The following is a 19,744-nucleotide window of genomic DNA, read 5'->3' as shown; positions in this document are numbered from 1 at the left end:
GCCACAGGTACTGGCAGCTACTGTCGCCTTATTCAGTATATAGTACTTTCTACCAAACTCCAGAATGGCTCCTCCCACAGTAGAGACATAACCACAGGTCATTCAGCCCACCGGATCTCTGTGGTGGCACTAGAGATTCGGTGTCTCCTAACAAGACCACTGAGTTGTGTCTGAGATAACAGTGGCTTAGTTGTATTATCATTTTTGTCCTCCCCTTCCAAGAGCTCTGTGTTCTTCTTCTGTTGGTGAGGCTCTGCGTTTTATATATAGTGTAGGACCTACGATGACATCACTAGGGGCGGAGCATGAGAAGCACCCACACACATACATACTACCGGACAAGTGGTTGTTAGTAGTTTAATATACAGAAGAGAACTCCAATGTCAGAGCTCTCTCCTGCATAGTGTTATATAACTATATGGACAAAAGTATTTGAACGCTGCAGGTTTTTCAGAAAAAGTACTTTATTATTCTATGTAGTAACTTGTCGGCCCTCCTTTTGCCTGTATTGCAGCGGCTGCACGTCGAGGCATACTTCCCACAAGTTCTCTAAGTCTAGGCAGGAATAGCTTGCCATTCCTCATGCAAGACTATGAGAAGAGATTGTTGTGCGGATGGTTGTGGGTGGCGGAGTCGTACCCGTCGCTCCAGTTCGTCCTACAAATACTCGATGAATGGTTATTAAAAAATGAGCAGCTTTTTATTTTACACATGCCCTTCCCAGCATTCCGTTCGGCAAACTCAGAATTTGCATATTTGCTGATTTTCTGCCGTGTTCAAATAACTTGTCCATATATATATATATATATATATATATATATATATATATATATATACACACACACTCACTTTTAATTTAAAAAAAACAAAAACTTGGTAATAAAATCATCATGTTGGGTCATTTTCCAAAGAATCTACAACCCACTTTCCCACCCAAAATGAATAAGCGCTGGAGAATTGGATTGGAAAGGGTTAATGGGCTTCCTAGTATCCCATCCACAGCTTACTGAGTAAATAAGTCTCACCTTGTAACGCTTCTACTTGTTGATTTTCCTTCTTGAAAGATTTATGAATATTTCTAATTCTAGAGGAAACAAATTGAAAAGAAATTCTTTATAAGAATAGTACAAAGTTCCTACACAGACAGCACAGTGACGCTGCGGCGGGGTTCACACGGGGTGGATGTGCCGTGGAAATCCGCCAGTGGCCGCTAATCCTGGACTTAGCCAGCCATGTGGGCGAGATTTGTCATGCAGCCAAGTGCCGTGGGTTTTGGAGCAGCGCTTTCCCAGGGGAAATCTAGTGTTTTTTTGTTGTGGCCAAACCGCGAGATTTCCGTCGGGATTCCGCCCTGTGGGAACTCAGCCTAAGGCCTCAACGCCACGGCCGGGTGGGATTCTGCCTGCGAAATCTCGCAGCGGAATCAGACCCGGCACACCCCAGAGACCCTATACTCACCGGTCCGTATCCGCTGCGAGGGAGTCGACTAGCGAGCCAGTGCGCATGCACAGTGCAGGGGCCGGCGCTGGGGTATGACACAGATTCTGACAATACTTCCGCTGTGCCCACAGTGCGGGACGGACGGCTTCCACTGACTGCAATGGAAGCTGTCCGTGCGTTTTTCCGCACAAATTAGAACATGCTGCGATTCTCCCCCACGAGCGGAAAATCGCAGCCGATTTCCACTAGTGGGCAGGGGAGAATCATTTTACACAGCATGTCTATGGGTGGACATTGCTGTCTGACCATGATTTCCGCAGCGATAATCTGTCTGTTGGCATTTGGCCTAAGGCCCCATGTCCACGGCCGTATTAGTAACACGCTGCAGGTCCCCCCACAGCGTTTTACCAATTTTTGCCAATACTGGGTTTACCGGGAGAGACCGTGTATTGCAGCAAGTGTGCTGCGCATGCCCACATATTACACGGTCCTGCGCAGTGTGACAGTTTTTATTTTCATTCTGCTATGAAACAGTGCAGGGATGTGTATGAAAATGCCAACCATACGCAATGTATTGTGTATGGACAGCGTTTCATATGCTGCCTATATAAATGTATAGGGCTCACGCTGCGCGATATGCTGCGATCTATTTCTTGGAAGGTATCTACACGCAGTGTTTACATGCACATGTGCACGGATCAATGAAAGTTTCATTGCTCCATTCACCGCATATCACACAGCCGTGCAACGTAAAAAAACACGACATGAACCCTACACAGAAATATTTCCTGTCCTTCTCTTCATATCCTTATGGCACGTTCACACGGGGATACAAGGGTTTCGGTCGTGTAAATACACTGCGTATTTACACAACCGAACATCGCATTTTCTTGCGCATTTCGTCGTCTCCTGTGGATTTTTGTGTGCACAAATACACTGAGTTTCTGCATGCAAAAAAGTACGCAGAAAGGCCCGTTGATGCGCTGCGCAAATATGCAATGAATATGCAGGTCTCCTGGGTATTTGCGCCAGCATATTCCCTTCCGTGGCCTATAGTGGCTTGTAATACGCGCCAAAATAGGACATGTTGTTTATTTAATCACCTTTGAACACTGCTTAAAAAATACGCACATGTGAACGAACCCATTGAAATCAAAGGGTTCTATTCACTACATATTACGTGTGCAGAAATGGCAAATAAGCAACTGCTTTACATGACACACAGAGACGGAGTACAGTAGTAGTACAGTAGACATCTTCCATCTTCTCTTCTCCAGTCACATAAAGAGCGGCTTTCAAGAAACTGCGGACTCCCGACTGGAATCTTTACAGACTGTTCAGAGAGATGTGTCCTACAGAGCAGACAGTCTGAAGGTAGTTCTTGATGTGACTGAAGCTTTAGATAAGCCCTGTCCATATATAGAGTACATGAGTCAGCCACCATAAAGAGCGACTGTTGCTCTGGAGGACTGGCTGTGACCATGATCTGTAGGACCTTCCATTGATCCCAATGGGTGACATGCAATGCTGTACAAGGATAATACTGGCTTTAGGGCAGACCAGCAGTTGGTGAAGCCGGCATGTGCGGCACATCTGGTCAGTAAGCACCTGATTGATTCTTTGCCGTGCAGTTCTAGGGCTACAGGTTCTATGATGTCACTTAGGTCTGCGCCGGTGCTGAGAAAGCTTTCGCTGAGGACTCCGTAGTTTCTCCTCTTTTTTGACCAGTAAGACGGTTTCAGGAAGTAAAGGGGCTGCCTCTTCAGACCGTACTCGCCTGTTCACAAAGTACAAGACACCGTGTTATACATCATACAAATAGACCTTATATCATACCAACCTATACAGAGCAGGAATGTACGCTGCTGCCAAGGATCCCCAACACTTAGTCATTGATGAGAAGTTACAAAGAAGATCTCTCAATCTGGGGGGCCGGTCTTTATCCCACATTGATTTAATTTGGCACTATTTAAAGGGGTTATCCAGCCTTTAACCCCTTAACAACACAGGACGTACAGTTACCTGCTGTGCTTTCAGGGTTTGTATGGAGGGGGATCAGGGGTCGATCACGCTCCATACAATGTGGGTGCCGGTTGTTTCTTACAGCTGACACCCGCCAGCAACAACTCCAAAAGCAGTCGTGTTGATGGCAGCTGTTAACCCTTTAAATGCCAGTTCGGGGGTCCCAATGAGAATGGCCACAATAAATAATACAGTGTTCTGAGCACAAACAGGATTATGTTCGGATGTGAACACTCCTACAGGCGTTGCAACCAGTTCAATCAGCTGATCAATTTTTAAAGGCTGGACAACCCCTTTAACCCCCTACCGCCTCAGTTTAGTTTTGACTTTCCTGGCACAGCCACGCTTTTCAACTCTGACGTGTCCCTTTATGTGGTGATAACTTCGTACTGCTTTTATTTACCCAGGTGATTCTGAGTACTGTTGTTACTTTATGACATATTGGAGCAGATTTACTAATACTGTTTGATAATTAGACAGTGCAAACTTAAAGAGACCGCTGAGTACAGGGATGTAAGGTTATACCCCCCCGCATCATTCCGTCAGTGTCGGTGCTGCCAAGTAGTCCGCCCGTTCGGATTTTATAGTAGGTGGACCACTTAGCAGCACCACTCAATGCACTGAGCAGCGGCTTCCGGCGGTGACACCAGGGGTCCGACGGGGACGGCAAGTATAACACATCCCTGGACTCAGTGGGCCACTTATTTCTAGCCCATGAGCTCAGCTCATATGGTTAAAAGTAGGTAACAAAGTCTCTTTAAACTAGATAGTCTGAAAATGTCCCACATTTATAACCGTGGCTCTGCTGGATGATAAATCCGGCACATCTGTAGACTATTCTCACTTCACATCCCTTATCAGTTTACTTAGGTTTTAAACCAATTTTTGGTGAAAATGTGGACCACATTTTGACGCATGATGTTGCTTTTAGGCCACAAAAATCTAAAATTTAGAGAAACTAACATTTCTGAAAATGTCTGCCTGTTAGGGCTCCGGCACACTTGCGTTTTTCTTGCGTGTTTTTTTCACGCGATTGTTAATGGGACTTTCTAATGTTGAAAACGCATCGCAAGTTGCTGCTTTGCTATTTTTGTGCGATGGAAGTGGGTATTAACCCTAAGGCAGTCATACCACATATAATGCTTCATCAGTAACATTTAACATATGTCTAATTTAGGGAGGATGTTACAAGCTCTGTACCTTTGGAAGCAAATTTTCACATTTTGAAGAACATTTCTGAAATCTATTTTTAGGGACCAATTAAGTTTTTTTTTTTTTTTTCCAAATACTTTTTATTGAACATTTTCAAATAATACATACAGATGTTTCTCATTGGATATATTCAAGTGCAAGTACACATTTTATATTGAACACTCTCATCTGCGAATAAAGTAATGCAAACAATCAAAGGAACGCAATAACTTTTTGCTGTTACTGATACTGTGTATCAATATACAATTATGGTTTACCTTTGAAATGACAAAGTTTCTTCTTAAAGATACATTTGTAATATTATTAACGTGTTCATTGTTTCATTAAGGAATTCTTTTAATTCCACTTCCCAATGAGAGATTTGGATAGTTTTATTAATCATTGTAATTAACGCTCTGTATTTTCTAAACTAAAAAACAACTTTATAACTTGAACTTTTGCCAGTGTCTCCACACATAATTAAATTTATGTAAACCATTATTGTCCTTTGCTTGGATCTTTTCATAATAGTAGTGATCTGCTATCATGTCTAATACTTCTGCGATGGTAGGGGGTGTCACTGATCTCCACCTCCTTGCTATCAGGTTCTTCGCTGCTAAGAGGAAGTGGCAGATCCATTTTCTATCCTTTTGGGGTATAAGTTCACAATCTATGAGTAGGAGCGCCAATTGTGGAGAGCTCGACAGCCTCACACCTGTTATGGTCCGTATATTGTTGAAGACTTCTCTCCAGTATGGTTGAATTATCGGGCACTTCCAAAATAGATGATACAGGGATCCCTCACTCCCACAACCTCTCCAACACCCACCGTCTACTTCTTTAAAACATCTAGCTAGTTTCGCAGGTGAGTAGTACCATCTGGAAATGATTTTTTGGTGGGTCTGGAGTAATCCGGCTGAAAGGGTGGCTTTATTTGCCCACGCAAAGGAGTTTAGCCACTGAGCCGGGGAGAAGCTTTTGTTTAAGTCTCGTTCCCAGTTAATTAGGTGCATTTTCTTAATATTATTCATATTACCAGAAATACAGTCGTATATTGTTTTAGTCAATAATCCCTGACCTGAAATCACCTTTTGGAGCAGTGTTTCTAGAAGTGTAGGAATATAGCATTTCTCTAGTCGAGAGCTATTTAAAAAAGAGACAACTTTTATAAAAGAGTATAGCTCTGAATTCGGTATATCGAATTTTCTTTGAAGTTTATTAAAAGTGAGCATTTTATCTCTATCAAAGAGATCGGCTACCCATTCAATCCCCCTCTTTTTCCATTCCTTTATATTGATGTCATGAATATAGTATAGGAGAATTTCAATGGGGAGCCGAACAGCCCTCAATCCAGGAGCCATTTTATAGCTATTTGCTAGATGTTTCCAGCATTGCATGGTGTTTTCCATCATAGGAGAGAGATTATGCGTTAACGAGTGTGTGCTAATATGAGGGTACAGTGCTTCTATTATGGATGCCATGATAAGCAACTCTAGAGGTCTATTATGGTTGATATACTTTTCTATATGTCCCCAGGGGGGGATTGACGGTTTCCTCGCCCATGCCCCTGACTGTCCAATAATAATTGCTTGATAATATGCCCAAAGATTCGGGACCCCAAGGCCCCCTTGACCCCTTCGCAAGTACAGGATCGAGGCCGCTACTCTAGGCCTTTTTCCCTCCCAGATAAATGAAGAGAGTTGTTTTTGAAAGTTGGCTATCGAATATCTTGGAATAGGATAGGATAATGTTCGAAAGAGGTAAAGGACCTTCGGGAGGATTAACATTTTATATAGAATTATTTTGCCAACCCAGGAGAACTCCCTCTTTGCCAGGTCAGCTAATTCCGACTTTAATGAATTGAATAACGGATCTAAGTTGGATGGAATAATGTTTGTCTTAGATTGGCATAGTTTGATCCCTAGGTATGATATTTCTGTGGGCCATTGAAATGTAAATTCTCTCTGGATGTCCAGTTTTAACTTCTTGTCTATATTTATTCCCAGGATTTGCGACTTATCCACATTAAGCTTGTAATAAGAGGCACTGCTGAAATGTGCGATTTGCTCCCGCACTTCTCTCAATGAATTTAGTGGGTCCTCCAGGGTCAGCAGAACATCATCTGCGAAAAGCCCTATTTTATGCTGTCTTATGTTGTTGGAAATACCTTTAATTTTTAGGTTTGTTCTGATTACTTCCGCTAAAGGTTCGATTACCATCACAAACAACAGAGGGGAGAGGGGGCATCCCTGACGGGTGCCATTCGTTATATAGAAAGGGGAGGACAAGGCACCATCCACTAATATTCTTGCCGATGGTTTCGCGTAGAGTGCTCGGACCGCTTGTAGGAAAATCTTCCCCACATCAAACTTCTGGAGAACCGCAAATGCGAATTCCCAGTGGACTCTATCGAACGCCTTCTCCGCATCCAGGGAAAGGAGGAGAGAAGGCGTCCGACTCGAGCCCATTATCCCTATCAGGTTTTGAGTTCTACGCGCCCCATCAGTTGCATTCCTGCCTTTTGTGAACCCTGTTTGATCACTGTGTATGATCTCTGGTAAGACCTCCAACAATCTCAAGGCTAGGATTTTTGAATACAACTTAACATCGGTATTTAAAAGCGAGATGGGCCTGAAATTTGCCGGGACTGTTGGTTCTTTGCCTGGTTTGGGTAACGTTATGATAGTTGCTTGTAGCATTTCTTCAGGCATCTCACCCCTAGCCATGATGTCGTTGAATATAGAAGTCAATCGAGGGGATAGGACAGGGGCGAAACACTTATAATACTCATTCGACAGGCCATCTGGCCCTGGGGACTTGTGACTTTTAGATAATGATATCGCCTTGTTAATTTCACTGATCGAGATGGGTTTATTTAGGGCGATGTTACGTGATCCCATCGATGGGAGGGAAATCCTGTCCAGGAAATTTTTTATAATTTCAGAATTAGGTTGGGGGGTCTCCTTGCAGTCTTTTAAATTGTATAAGTTTGCATAAAATTTTTGAAATTGTTCTGCTATCTGTTGCGGGTGGGATATACGTATTGTAGAATTATTCGGGCATTTTATGTATGGGATTTTTGCTCTTATTTGCCTCTTTTTTGCCATTCTTGCCATCAATTTCGAAGGTTTATCTATGTTGGTGTAGTAATTGGCTTTTGAGTATATCAGACCCTTATTATAATTTTCCAGAAGTTCTTTCCGTAGTTCCTGTCTCAGTGAGGACAACTCTGAGTGAGTATTTTTTGAAGGGAATTGTTGTTCTTTCTCTTCTTGTTTTTGGATTTTGCCCAATAAGGAGTTTATTTTTGCTTGCCTGTTTTTCCTATCTATTATTTTTAGTTTAATCAACTCTCCCCTGATCACTGCCTTGTGGGCGTTCCATATAGTGAGGTTGCTCGTTTCCTGATTCTCATTAAAGGCAAAATACTCTAGTAGAGCTTGTTTTATTTGTTCCTGGGTATTCGGTGATTTGAATAAGCTCGTATCGTTCCGCCAGATTCTGGTGGGATTAAAGGGGGGGCCTACTTTAAGACTAATACTAACAGGAGAGTGATCAGACCACGTGGTTATCCCTATAGAAGAGTCTGTTATGGAAGAAAGTGTCCACCTATCTACTACCACCAAATCTATACGGGAAAATGTTTTATATCTAGGTGAAAAAAAAGTGAACTCTCTGGATGAGGTGTTGAGGCACCTAAAGGTGTCGTACATGCCTTCCTTATGTAGCCACGGTTGTAAGGTGGGAGCTGTCCTGTGTCCAGCTGTTGAATCTGTATCTTTGTTCGGTATGATATTAAAATCTCCACAAATAACTAATTTCCCTTTTTGGATTTTTCTAATTTTTTTCATTATTTTATTTAGGAAAGAGATTTGGGAACTATTGGGGGCATAGATATTGGCTAAAGTGAGGGGGGTTTCATTAAGCGTCCCTTGTAAAATAATGTATCTCCCTTTCAGGTCAGTTATTTGATTTTCTACAGAAAAGTGAAAACCCTCTTTAAAGGCTATAGTCACACCCGCATGTTTTTTGTTTTGGGCAGTAGCCGAAAAAATTTGGGGAAAAGCTTTATTCGTGAATTTGGATGACGCAAGTTCAGTAAAATGCGTTTCCTGTACACATAGTACATCTACCTTGTTCATTCTTACATCTCTCCAAATCATTGCCCTTTTAAATGGAGTGTTAAGCCCTTTGGCATTTTGCGAGAGTATCCTAATAGACATGGTATTTTTTTAAAAATAGCATAGTGTGAGAAATCTTACTGGCATTATAAAAAACAAACATAACATAAATTGTATAACATAGAAATACGGCCACAGGTCTTTTTCTAGACTTTGTCTTTCTCAGTTGGTCATTGTACGCTAGAATCAAGATCTGTGCCACATAACAGAAGAAATTCTGCAAATTATCAGGGTTAACCTGGTAAATGATGGGGGGTAAAAGTCCGCCTTGTAGAATAAAACCCATCAGTTACTCACATATTCTATGAAATCAGTCCTTCAGAACGGTGCTTTTTACAGCGGGTTGGTAAACTCATCTCTTGACGGAGTGGACGGCAACGCCCTTCTGTTGGATCCTTTTTTGGGATTGGGAAGCTTGCTCGGCTGTGTCACGTCCAGTATCTGAATGTTCCACTGCTTTAGGATCTTTTCTCCTGCTTCCAGGGAGGAGATGACATGCATAACATTATTTCTGTGAATTAGTATTTTTGTTGGGAAACCCCATTTATATGGAATATTCGCTGCACGTAGGGATGCTGTTATCTGCGAAAGGGCTCTTTTTGCTCTTATTGTAGATTGTGATAAGTCCGCATATAGACTTATGTTGGCAAATGCAGGTGGTAGAGATTGGTTCTGTCTAACCGCTAGCATCAGTTCCTCTTTTATGTGATAAAAATGCAGCTTAGCAATTACATCCCGTGGCACAGAATCCGGCAGGAAACTTGGCTTGGCTAGCCTGTGGATCCTATCGATTATACAGTCCCGGTCATTAACATTGGGTATAGCTGATTTTATTAGTTTGACGAGGAACTGTTTTAATTGCGCTTGAGGAACACTTTCAGGAATGCCTCTTATCTTTAGATTGTTCCTCCTACTCCTGTCTTCTAAATCAGTTAGCTTGTTTTTTACAATCTCTAGCTCCTCCTCTAACGTATAGTGGGCATCAATTAGGCTATTATGTGAAGCTGTAATTTCGCCCATTTTAGTTTCCACGTGGTCAGCGCGGGCTTCCAGCTCATGTATAGATTTATTAGCTGTGGTTGATAGGGCATGGATGTCTTTTTGCAGGGAGCTGTGGAGAGCTAGTATCATATTTTTTATGAACTCTTCTGAGGCTGGAGCGTCAGAAGATGGCACATTCATAATTAGCTCTTCCCCAAATTGTAGCCTTTGTTGGCATGTACTAGAAGAAGGAGAAAGACAGGGTCTCTGCTTCTCAGGGCTGGTGGAGGGGGAGGAGCGTTGGGAGATAGATGGTGATTGAGAGCAGCTCAGCGCCATTTTGGGTGTACCTGCTTCATTAACCTGCAGTGTTTCATTCTCCTCACTCACCCTCTCCTGAGCGGGTTCTCTTGGCTGCTTCCCCCGCGCTTTCTCTCTGCTGACAGCCCGCGGGATCGCTCCCTCCGGGAGATGTGTAGGGGATTGCAGCGCCTCTCCGCTGGCTCCGGCGCTTGCACTCGGAGCGGCGCCATCTTGGATGCTGCGCTGCTGTCTTGCCGGGCCCCGAGAGGAGAAGAAGTCCGACACCTTGGTAAGTGGTGTTTTTGAGTTCCTTCTCTTCGGCATCTCTTCTCCAGGGTGTGATGAGTTTCTCTGCGCGTTCTGAGAAGGCTGGGGTCGCTTAAAGTCGCTTTTTGTGGGTCTTTAGAGCGGAGCTATCCTTCACTCGACTTTCCTCCGCTGCATCAGGCCACGCCCCGGGACCAATTAAGTTTTGAAATGTCTTTGAGGAACTACTTATTAGAAACCCACCAGAAATCACCCCATTTTAAAAATCGCCCCCCTCAAAGTATTGAAATTGGTATTTAGACTTAGGCTTTATGCACATGGATGATTTAAAAGTTGTGTATGAGATTCTCAGTTGCAGTTAACACATGGACACCCGGTCGAGAATAGGACATTTGTTTTCGGCTCTTTCAGACAAACATAGTTTTCGCACAGCTAGCAGCGCAAAAAGATTGCGGCTAGAGAGCTGTAAAGATCGCGAGAATGGGCAATGCTTCATGCAGAAGACTGAGCTTTATGCGCATGAAAATCGCCCATTCACTGGAGCAGCTGCGCGTTACAAAGCGCAGCTGCTCCAGGAGGAGAAAGAAGAAGCCCTGCAGGGCTTCAGGATTTTCCCCATAGCAGGGAGAGAGAGCGGGGCTATGGGGTAATAAGCCATAGGCGGGAGAGACAGAGCAGCGCTATGGGGGATTAACCCATAGCAGGAAGAGGCAGAGCAGGGCTATGGGGTAATCCCCCATAGCAGGGAGAGACAGAGTGGGGCTATGGGTTAATCCCCCATAGACCCGCTCTCTCTCCCTGCTATGGAGGATTAACCCATAGCCTGTTCACTATCTCCCTGCTCTGCGAATCCCAGAGGGATGTCTCCATAGCAAACAAAGAGTTGGTGGGGCTAGAGAAAGGGGGCAGGGCTACATAGTGTCTCATAGGGATTGCCATAGCGAACATAAAGGTGGTAGAGCTAGAGAGGTGGATCCCCCCAACCCCTGCCCCCCTCTCTCCCAGCGCCATAGGGAAATCCCTTGGGGAAAGAGGTGGAGGGAATCCCTTACTGCCCCCCCGCTGCTGGGCAATTCGCCCAGGAGGAAAACCCTGCTGCTTACAGTAGGACATTTAAAACGTGCTGCCCAGAAGCACATTTTAAATTTCCCGCTGCAAAACTCCTATTAGGCCCCACGGGGATTAAGGTGGCCCTCAGGGAGTTCCATCATCCCCGTGGGGACTAACAGGAGTTTACAGTGGAACATGTAAAATGTGCTTCGGGGCAGCAAGTTTTAAATGTCCTGCTGTAAGCAGTGGGGAATCTTCTTTTCCTGTACAGGAGTTTCCATAAACTATTGCTCCCATGGGAGTCAATGGAAACTCCTGGCAAGCACGTACCATGATGGGTCAGGTCCTAGCTTTTCACGCAGCACGGACCTTAGATGTGGGCATTGTAGCCACGCATGTCCTATCTATGGCGGATGCGAGGATTTTGCGCTTTCAAAAATCTTTCATTTGAACGTTTCTATAGGAGGCGCGTTCTGTGTGCTCCTAGCAGCGCAAAAACTATGTGTTTCACAAAAACTAAAACAAAGTGGAGGTGGAATTACAAAGTGTCATTTTTTTATGCAGACTCAAATTTAAACCATTTTTCTGTAACACAGCTAGATTTATCAGAGAAACAAAACACTATATGCATTACACTGCGGCCCTAGTGTGCAACATGACCAAACACAGACCTCAGAAACGGCAGCGCACCTTGTGGATTTTGGGGCCTCCTTTTCATCAGGAGTTTTTCCAGGCACCATTTGAGGTTTGCAAAACCTATGAGGAGCCAAAGCCTCCGAAACCTCCTGAAAAATACCCCAATTTGGAAACTACACCCCTGAAAGAATTCATCAAGGGGGTTTGTGAGCATTTTGACTCCCCAAGTGTTTTGTGGAATTTCTTAACATTGGGCAACAACAATGAAAAGTTAAGATTTTACTAATAAAATGTAGTTTTAGCCCAAACGTTTCAGGGCCAATAGAAGGGGAAAAAATTACAATTTGCTACCCAAATCCACGCAAGTACAGAAATATGTGGAGGTAAACTGCTGTCTGAGCCCACGGCATGGCTCAGAAGGGAAGATGGGCTATTTGGCTGCAATCCTTTATGGCCCCAAGTCCCTGAGTACAGCCAATTATTGCTGATTGTTCGGTCACACACAAAATCAGCCCATCAGTCTAACCTCATTGATGTATCCTATTGAAACTTAAGGCCCTTTTACACAGGAGCGAATATCGCTGGATTGCTCAGAGCGGCTGGCAGGGAGGCGGGCGGCTGGAGGAGAGTTCTCTCCCCGCTCTCCCCCCGTCCCTCTTCAGTCACTGTAAGCAGTGGTCAGCAGTACTGAATGACTGCGATGGTCATTTGGGATTTTAAGCATGCTGAAACTGAACGACTGGACGACTCTCATCCAGTTTCAGCATGCTGTTACATGGGACTGAGGGGTTTTGAATATACATTTTCATGTTTGGCCGATCGCTGCTAAAAATCGCACAAATGAGGAATATCCGCGATCAAGTCAAGAGCTTTAGCCGCGTTTCCTCGTCCTTTCACGCAGTCGGCTGCTGCGTATTGGCGAAAAAATACGCTGCAGCACAGAAATCCCTCGGTCGTCAGAAATCCTCGGAATGACTGCTAATGCTTAAATAGAGCCGGCTGTCTTCTTTTCCCAGCGTTTGACGCAACTAAACTCCCTTCTCCCTCCCTTTTTTTCAGCTCCCATAGAAGTTTATGGGAGCTTCCAGCGTATCTCAGCTAAACATAGGGCAAGACTTCATTTTCATGTGCGGTATACAATTGTTTGCCAATGTGCTATTTTTTCCTGTCACAGCTTTTTTATGCGACCCAAATATCATTCATCTGAATGAATACATTGGAACCCAATACTTCAGATGGTCGCCATTTTTTAAATAGCTGCGTGTATAGAATCGTGTGAATTAGACCTTAGAGTATTGTCAGGTGCTGGTCTGGTGATTTTCGCTCTGGGAAATTATATCTCTACACAAGCACTGTGGTTATTTCACATAGGTAATAGTAGCTGTCCCGCTGCATTGTAATAGCTCAGCGACTACTACGCCCATTAGAAACCAGAAGAAAAGTGAGTCCGGCATTGGAGTATAAAACGGACTAACTCGAGATCCATAAGTAATGTAATGTATGTACACAGCGACTCCACCAGCAGAATAGTGAGTACAGCTCTGAAGCACAATACAGAATGCAACTCAGAGTCAGTACAAGATAAGTAATGTAATGTATTTACAAAGTAAGGGCTCACAGAAGCGGGCATGTGTCCCGCATATTACGCAGTACACAGCAAATATGCGTGCACATACGTATTTGTTGCATATGTGAAATCCCCATAACCTGCATTGATGTGTAACATGCACCAAAATAGGACATGCTGGTTTTTTTTCACACACTGAATGCGGCGTAAAATAAACAGAAGTGTGAGCGGCCCTATAGAATACAATGGGCTTTTAGTACCATTTATTACTCCTGTTACAGGCAGGCAACATGCGCCCATTGGAGTGAGCCCTTACTAGTATACGAAAAAGTGCTGGATATATCTTGACTTGACTTTCTAAGGGGTTAAGGCTGATTTAGATACAATGACAATCACTTAAAATTTGCTCAAAAGAATCTTTTGAACGATAATCGTTTTTTGTAACTGCACTGACATCGTGCCGTTTTCGTTAAGCCGTCGCTCATCGTTGTCTTTCAGCGTGCTGAAAGAGAACAATGAACCTTATCAGGGATTCACAGCGGGATACAGCTGATACTATTGTTTCAGCTGTATCCTGCTCCCTAAACACAGGGGGGGGGGGTATGCAGAAAACAGCGGCCCAACTTTGTTCTGCATACCCCGCTCGGAGCGCCTGGCTGTATACCAGATGATTATTCCTGAACAACAGTTGTCAGCCTACAGTCATCTTAGACACTAAAGTTCTCAGTAAATGAAGTACATTTTAAGCCCCTGTGGGGATGAAATGAATACAACACAAGTCCTCATGTTAAAGGGGTTGTCCCGCGGCAGCAAGTGGGTCTATACACTTCTGTATGGCCATATTAATGCACTTTGTAATGTACATTGTGCATTAATTATGAGCCATACAGAAGTTATCAAAAGTTATTCACTTACCTGTTCCGTTGCTGGCGTCCTCGTCTCCATGGTTGCCGTCTAATTTTCGCCGTTAATGGCCAAATTAGACGCGCTTGCGCAGTCCGGGTCTTCTTATCTTCTCAATGGGGCTCCGTGTAGCTCCGCCCCATCACGTGCCGATTCCAGCCAATCAGGAGGCTGGAATCGGCAATGGACCGCACAGAAGCCCTGCGGTCCACGGAGGGAGAGGATCCCGGCGGCCATCTTCACCGGGTAAGTAAGAAGTCACCGGAGCGCGGGGATTCAGGTAAGCGCTGTCCGGTGATCTTTTTTAACCCCTGCATCGGGGTTGTCTCGCGCCGAACGGGGGGGGGGGGTTGAAAAAAAAAAAAAACCCGTTTCAGCGCGGGACAACTCCTTTAACACTGCCTGGTCCATGTAGAGAATGTTATCATTTACTGTAGTTCTATGTAGTCAATAAGGTCTTACTGGGGAGAATCTGATCCAGATAGGAGGCCAGAAGTAGATACATGACGCTGTCCACAACCAGGAAGATGAATGTGATTATCAGCGGGTACGGTCCATCCTTAAGGTTAAATAGCTGGGCGCCTTTTCCGTGGGCCTCTAGAAACATGACCTGCAAAACAGAACATAAGTATCATAAATCCGTGCATTAGTTCAGATGCTGCAATACTCTATACAATAGTATGTATCCTCTGGGCAGGAAGCCAGGTTATCAACCAGACCTCATTATAATTGCCATATGGAAATGAACAACAGTCTGTCACTGATTAAACTATCATTCCTGCATATAAAAACTTTGGAAATGGGAAAATGACAAGTGTTTTCTTGTACATAGAAGCATTACATGACCCGGTGATTCCACATGTTGTGGTCAAGCTGCAGTGCAGAAGACACTGCAAAGAAAGGCATTGGACAATGATATCACGCTTAGGTCGGGCTCAAATGACCAGATCTTGTAGTGTGCAATGACACACAATGACATTGCATAATGGCTGCGTGCCACCCATCGCCTTGTACGTTTCCCAGAAAATAAGACCTACCCTGAAAATAAGGCCTAACCTGATTTTTTTTGGGAAGCATGAAGTATAAGCTCTACCCTGAAAATAAGGCCTAGCTACATTAGATTTAAAAGAAAAAAGGAGTACATTACCTAGCAGGCTCAGCTCATGTCCCTCCCACTGCTCTCCAGGGTTCAAGAGCTTTACCGCACTTCTTGCAGTCCTCAGCCGCCGACAGAAGATCACTCTCTGGTTACAGGATTAATAAATACCGCTTCCAGGAGCTCAGTCAATTCATAAATGCCGCTCGAGATCCAATCAGAGCCATCGCTTCCTGAATCCCGTGACCGGGAAGTGATCTTCTGTTGGCGGCCAAGGATGGCAAGAAGCACGGCGAAGATCTGGAGCTACGGAGAGCAGCAGGAGGGAAGTGGACTGAGCCAGCTATGTAAGTAAAATAAGACATTCCCTAAAAATAAGACATAGTGCCTCTTTTGGGACAAAAATTTTGTATAGGATGGGGTTTTATTTTTGGGGAAACATGGTATCTTGGTGTGTATGCACGCATAATACGTGCCAAGATGGAACATGCTGTGATTTTTCTTGTAAGTGTATTCTGTGCAATTTGTGTGAGCGGCAACATGGCCTCCTATTTAAGATTGTTACAGACACGCTCAGAATATGCTATACCGACTTGCTTGTGTGGGCCCGGCCTTAAGGCCCATTTACGTGCACCGATTTTTGCTCAAGCTTAATTCAAATGAACAAATGTGCGTGATAATGTGGACAAATTTGCATTCCATGTGAACGCAGGCAGTTGTGCGCTATTCCTTCACTTGTCGTTTATGGACGACTTTTAAACGGCATAAAAATAGTCGCCAGGCAGTTCAAAATGTGTTCCATTTGAATGATAATTGTTCAGTATTTTGAGAAGCTTGACGACTTGAGGGGAATAAACCAAATACTCATTGTGTTTGCCTTGCATTGTTGACTCATGATGGGAGAAGACAATGGAATCCTACAGGCCAGATAATCCCTCGCATAAACACACTTCCACCTGAGCAAACGACTGATACTGAGTTTACTTTAGCTAATGAGAGAAACAGGAATGATTCAAGGCATTATCTGTACTGTAATTTTATGCAAAAAAATTGTCAATTTGCTTAGTCGTTCGGTTGTTTTAGCGACAATCGTTGCGTGCTTTGACCCTTTATATGTATCTAGATCTGATTACTGTTAGTAAACAGGAACATTCTTGTTTGCATCTGCAAAAGAAAAAAAACAGGTCTAATGTAGTCCTTCTCACAACTCAGGCAGTCTAGACAATCCTTTGTAAAGTACACTACCGTTCAAAAGTTTGGGGTCACATTGAAATGTCCTTATTTTTGAAGGAAAAGCACTGTACTTTTCAATGAAGATAACTTTAAACTAGTCCTAACTTTAAACAAATGCACTCTATACATTGCTAATGTGGTAAATGACTATTCTAGCTGCAAATGCCTGTTTTTTTGTGCAAAATCTACAAAGGTGAATAGAGGCCCATTTCCAGCAACTATCACTCCAGTGTTCTAATGGTACAATGTGTTTGCTCATTGGCTCAGAAGGCTAATTGATGATTAGAAAACCCTTGTGCAATCATGTTCACACATCTGAAAACAGTCTAGCTCGTTACAGAAGCTACAAAACTGACCTTCCTGTGAGCAGATTGAGTTTCTGGAGCATCACATTTGTGGGGTCAATTAAACGCTCAAAATGGCCAGAAAAAGAGAACTTTCATCTGAAACTCGACAGTCTATTCTTGTTCTTAGAAATGAAGGCTATTCCATGCGAGAAATTGCTAAGAAATTGAAGATTTCCTACAACGGTGTGTACTACTCCCTTCAGAGGACAGCACAAACAGGCTCTAACCAGAGTAGAAAAAGAAGTGGGAGGCCGCGTTGCACAACTAAGCAAGAAGATAAGCACATTAGAGTCTCTAGTTTGAGAAACAGACGCCTCACAGGTACCCAACTGGCATCTTCATTAAATAGTACCCGCAAAACACCAGTGTCAACATCTACAGTGAAGAGGCGGCTGCGGGATTTTGGGCTTCAGGGCAGAGTGGCAAAGAAAAAGCCATATCTGAGACTGGCCAATAAAAGAAAAAGATTAAGATGGGCAAAAGAACACAGACATTGGACAGAGGAAGACTGGAAAAAAGTGTTGTGGACGGATGAATCCAAGTTTGAGGTGTTTGGATCACAAAGAAGAACGTTTGTGAGACGCAGAACAAATGAAAAGATGCTGGAAGAATGCCTGACGCCATCTGTTAAGCATGGTGGAGGTAATGTGATGGTCTGGGGTTGCTTTGGTGCTGGTAAGGTGGGAGATTTGTACAGGGTAAAAGGGATTCTGAATAAGGAAGGCTATCACTCCATTTTGCAACGCCATGCCATACCCAGTGGACAGCGCTTGATTGGAACCAATTTCATCCTACAACAGGACAATGACCCTAAACACACCTCCAAATTGTGCAAGAACTATTTACAGCAGAAGCAGGCAGCTGGTATTCTATCGGTAATGGAGTGGCCAGCGCAGTCACCAGATCTGAACCCCATTGAGCTGTTGTGGGAGCAGCTTGACCGTATGGTACGCCAGAAGTGCCCATCCAACCAATCCAACTTGTGGGAGATGCTTCTAGAAGCGTGGGGTGCAATTTCACAAGCTTACCTCAACAAATTAACAGCTAGAATGTCAAAGGTGTGCAATGCTGTAATTGCTGCAAAAGGAGGATTCTTTGACGAAAGCAAAGTTTGATGTAAAAACAATGTTATTTCAAATACAAATCATTATTTCTAACCTTGTCAATGTCTTGGCTCTATTGTCTATTCATTTCACAACGCATGGTGGTGAATAAGTGTGACTTTTCATGGAAAACACAAAATTGTTTGGGTGACCCCAAACTTTTGAACGGTAGTGTATATCTACAGTACAAATATTTGCTACAATGTAGCAGTGCAGGTAAACTATATCAGCCTTAAGTCCGGACGACTATATCCACCACTCAGCTGACAGCAGGACTGGGACTACATGAGTTTTTAGTCACTGGATGGAAACAAGAATGGTCTCGCTGTCTGACGGCAAGCATAAATCTTGAAAATGAGATGAAACGGGAAAAAAAAGGGTTTAATCAAAACCTATATTAGAAGGTTTTAGTTAAAAATATTCCCCTTGAGATAATGGACATGTTTCCTTTTCGAAACTATATAAGCATGTAAGTATGTGTCAATATTATAGCCACCGCAGAAGCATAGTCATGTCTATGACATAATCCCATAAAACCAATCTTGTATAATTAAGACTGTAATTAAGAATTGCTGAGGATTACACATAGAGAGAATGACCTGAGTGCTTTAGTATCGGCAGTGGGGAGGATGTAATCCTGGCAGATACTGAATAATAGATGGCATCTGATGAAATAATGGCCCGCAGTAAGTCTGCACAAGTTTCGTGTTCACACTGTGCGGCTTTTTAGGTTTTCGCCAGTTGAATGAAATCTCGTGTTGCAGAGAAAGAGAGCGGAGCTGAAGGCGATCGCAGAACGTTTCACGTAAAGGTAGGGATTGTGCCAGCGCTGTCCGACACACTTAGGTTGGCAGGAGGTGTGAAGCTGGGAGAACAGGCTGGGGGGATCTAATGTAGAAGAACTACAATGAAGCCGCAGTGACTGTAGTTATTGTAGAAGTGCAATTTTCCATATATGATAATGCTGAGCGCCACCATAGAAACTCAATATCTCTATACTCTATTCCAGAAGTCTGAGCTAATAGACAGTCCTCTGCTCAGGGTCCTCATCTCTTGGCCAGCATGACCAGCAGTTACAAAGAACGTCTCTCTCTGCGGCGGACCTGTCCTGTCCCGCATTATATGCAAAACCCACTGATGTGAACGGGCACTGGGTAATACTTGGTTTATGCTTCGGTGGTGGAGAGTGATCAATTAGGGCTAAAACAGACAGGTGCATGCGCAAATACGCTCGCTGCTACGGGTTTAAAAAAAAACAAAAAACAAAGCAGGAAGATAGTTTTTATACGTGCAGAAAGGTCAGACCCTATGCGGTAGAGAGAGAGAGAGGGCACGTTCTGCTAGAATCCCGATGGTCAAAACGAAACCAATTAACTCAATGGTATAATTTTGCCACGTTTTTCTGCCGTGATTCTCACGGCCGC

At 43.7% G+C, this 19,744-nt stretch overlaps 1 protein-coding gene across 1 annotated transcript in view; it reads right to left on the bottom strand.

Moving 5' to 3' along the window:
- LOC136587286 (cholesterol transporter ABCA5-like) overlaps positions 1-19,744 on the bottom strand; it is a 205,783-nt gene that overhangs the window by 106,646 nt on the left and 79,393 nt on the right. The window contains exons 9-11 of the mRNA XM_066585834.1: positions 15,004-15,151; positions 3,049-3,217; positions 1,026-1,084 (exon numbers count right to left, since the gene is read on the bottom strand). Coding sequence (XP_066441931.1) covers positions 1,026-1,084; positions 3,049-3,217; positions 15,004-15,151 — 376 coding nt within the window. The remainder of the gene's footprint in view (positions 1-1,025; positions 1,085-3,048; positions 3,218-15,003; positions 15,152-19,744) is intronic.

This window comes from Eleutherodactylus coqui, chromosome 13, assembly GCF_035609145.1.
Source record: "Eleutherodactylus coqui strain aEleCoq1 chromosome 13, aEleCoq1.hap1, whole genome shotgun sequence".
Taxonomy (NCBI): Eukaryota; Metazoa; Chordata; class Amphibia; order Anura; family Eleutherodactylidae; genus Eleutherodactylus; species Eleutherodactylus coqui.
The sequence above is the reverse complement of the archived record's forward strand: the minus strand, read 5'-3'. Positions and strand labels throughout refer to the sequence as shown.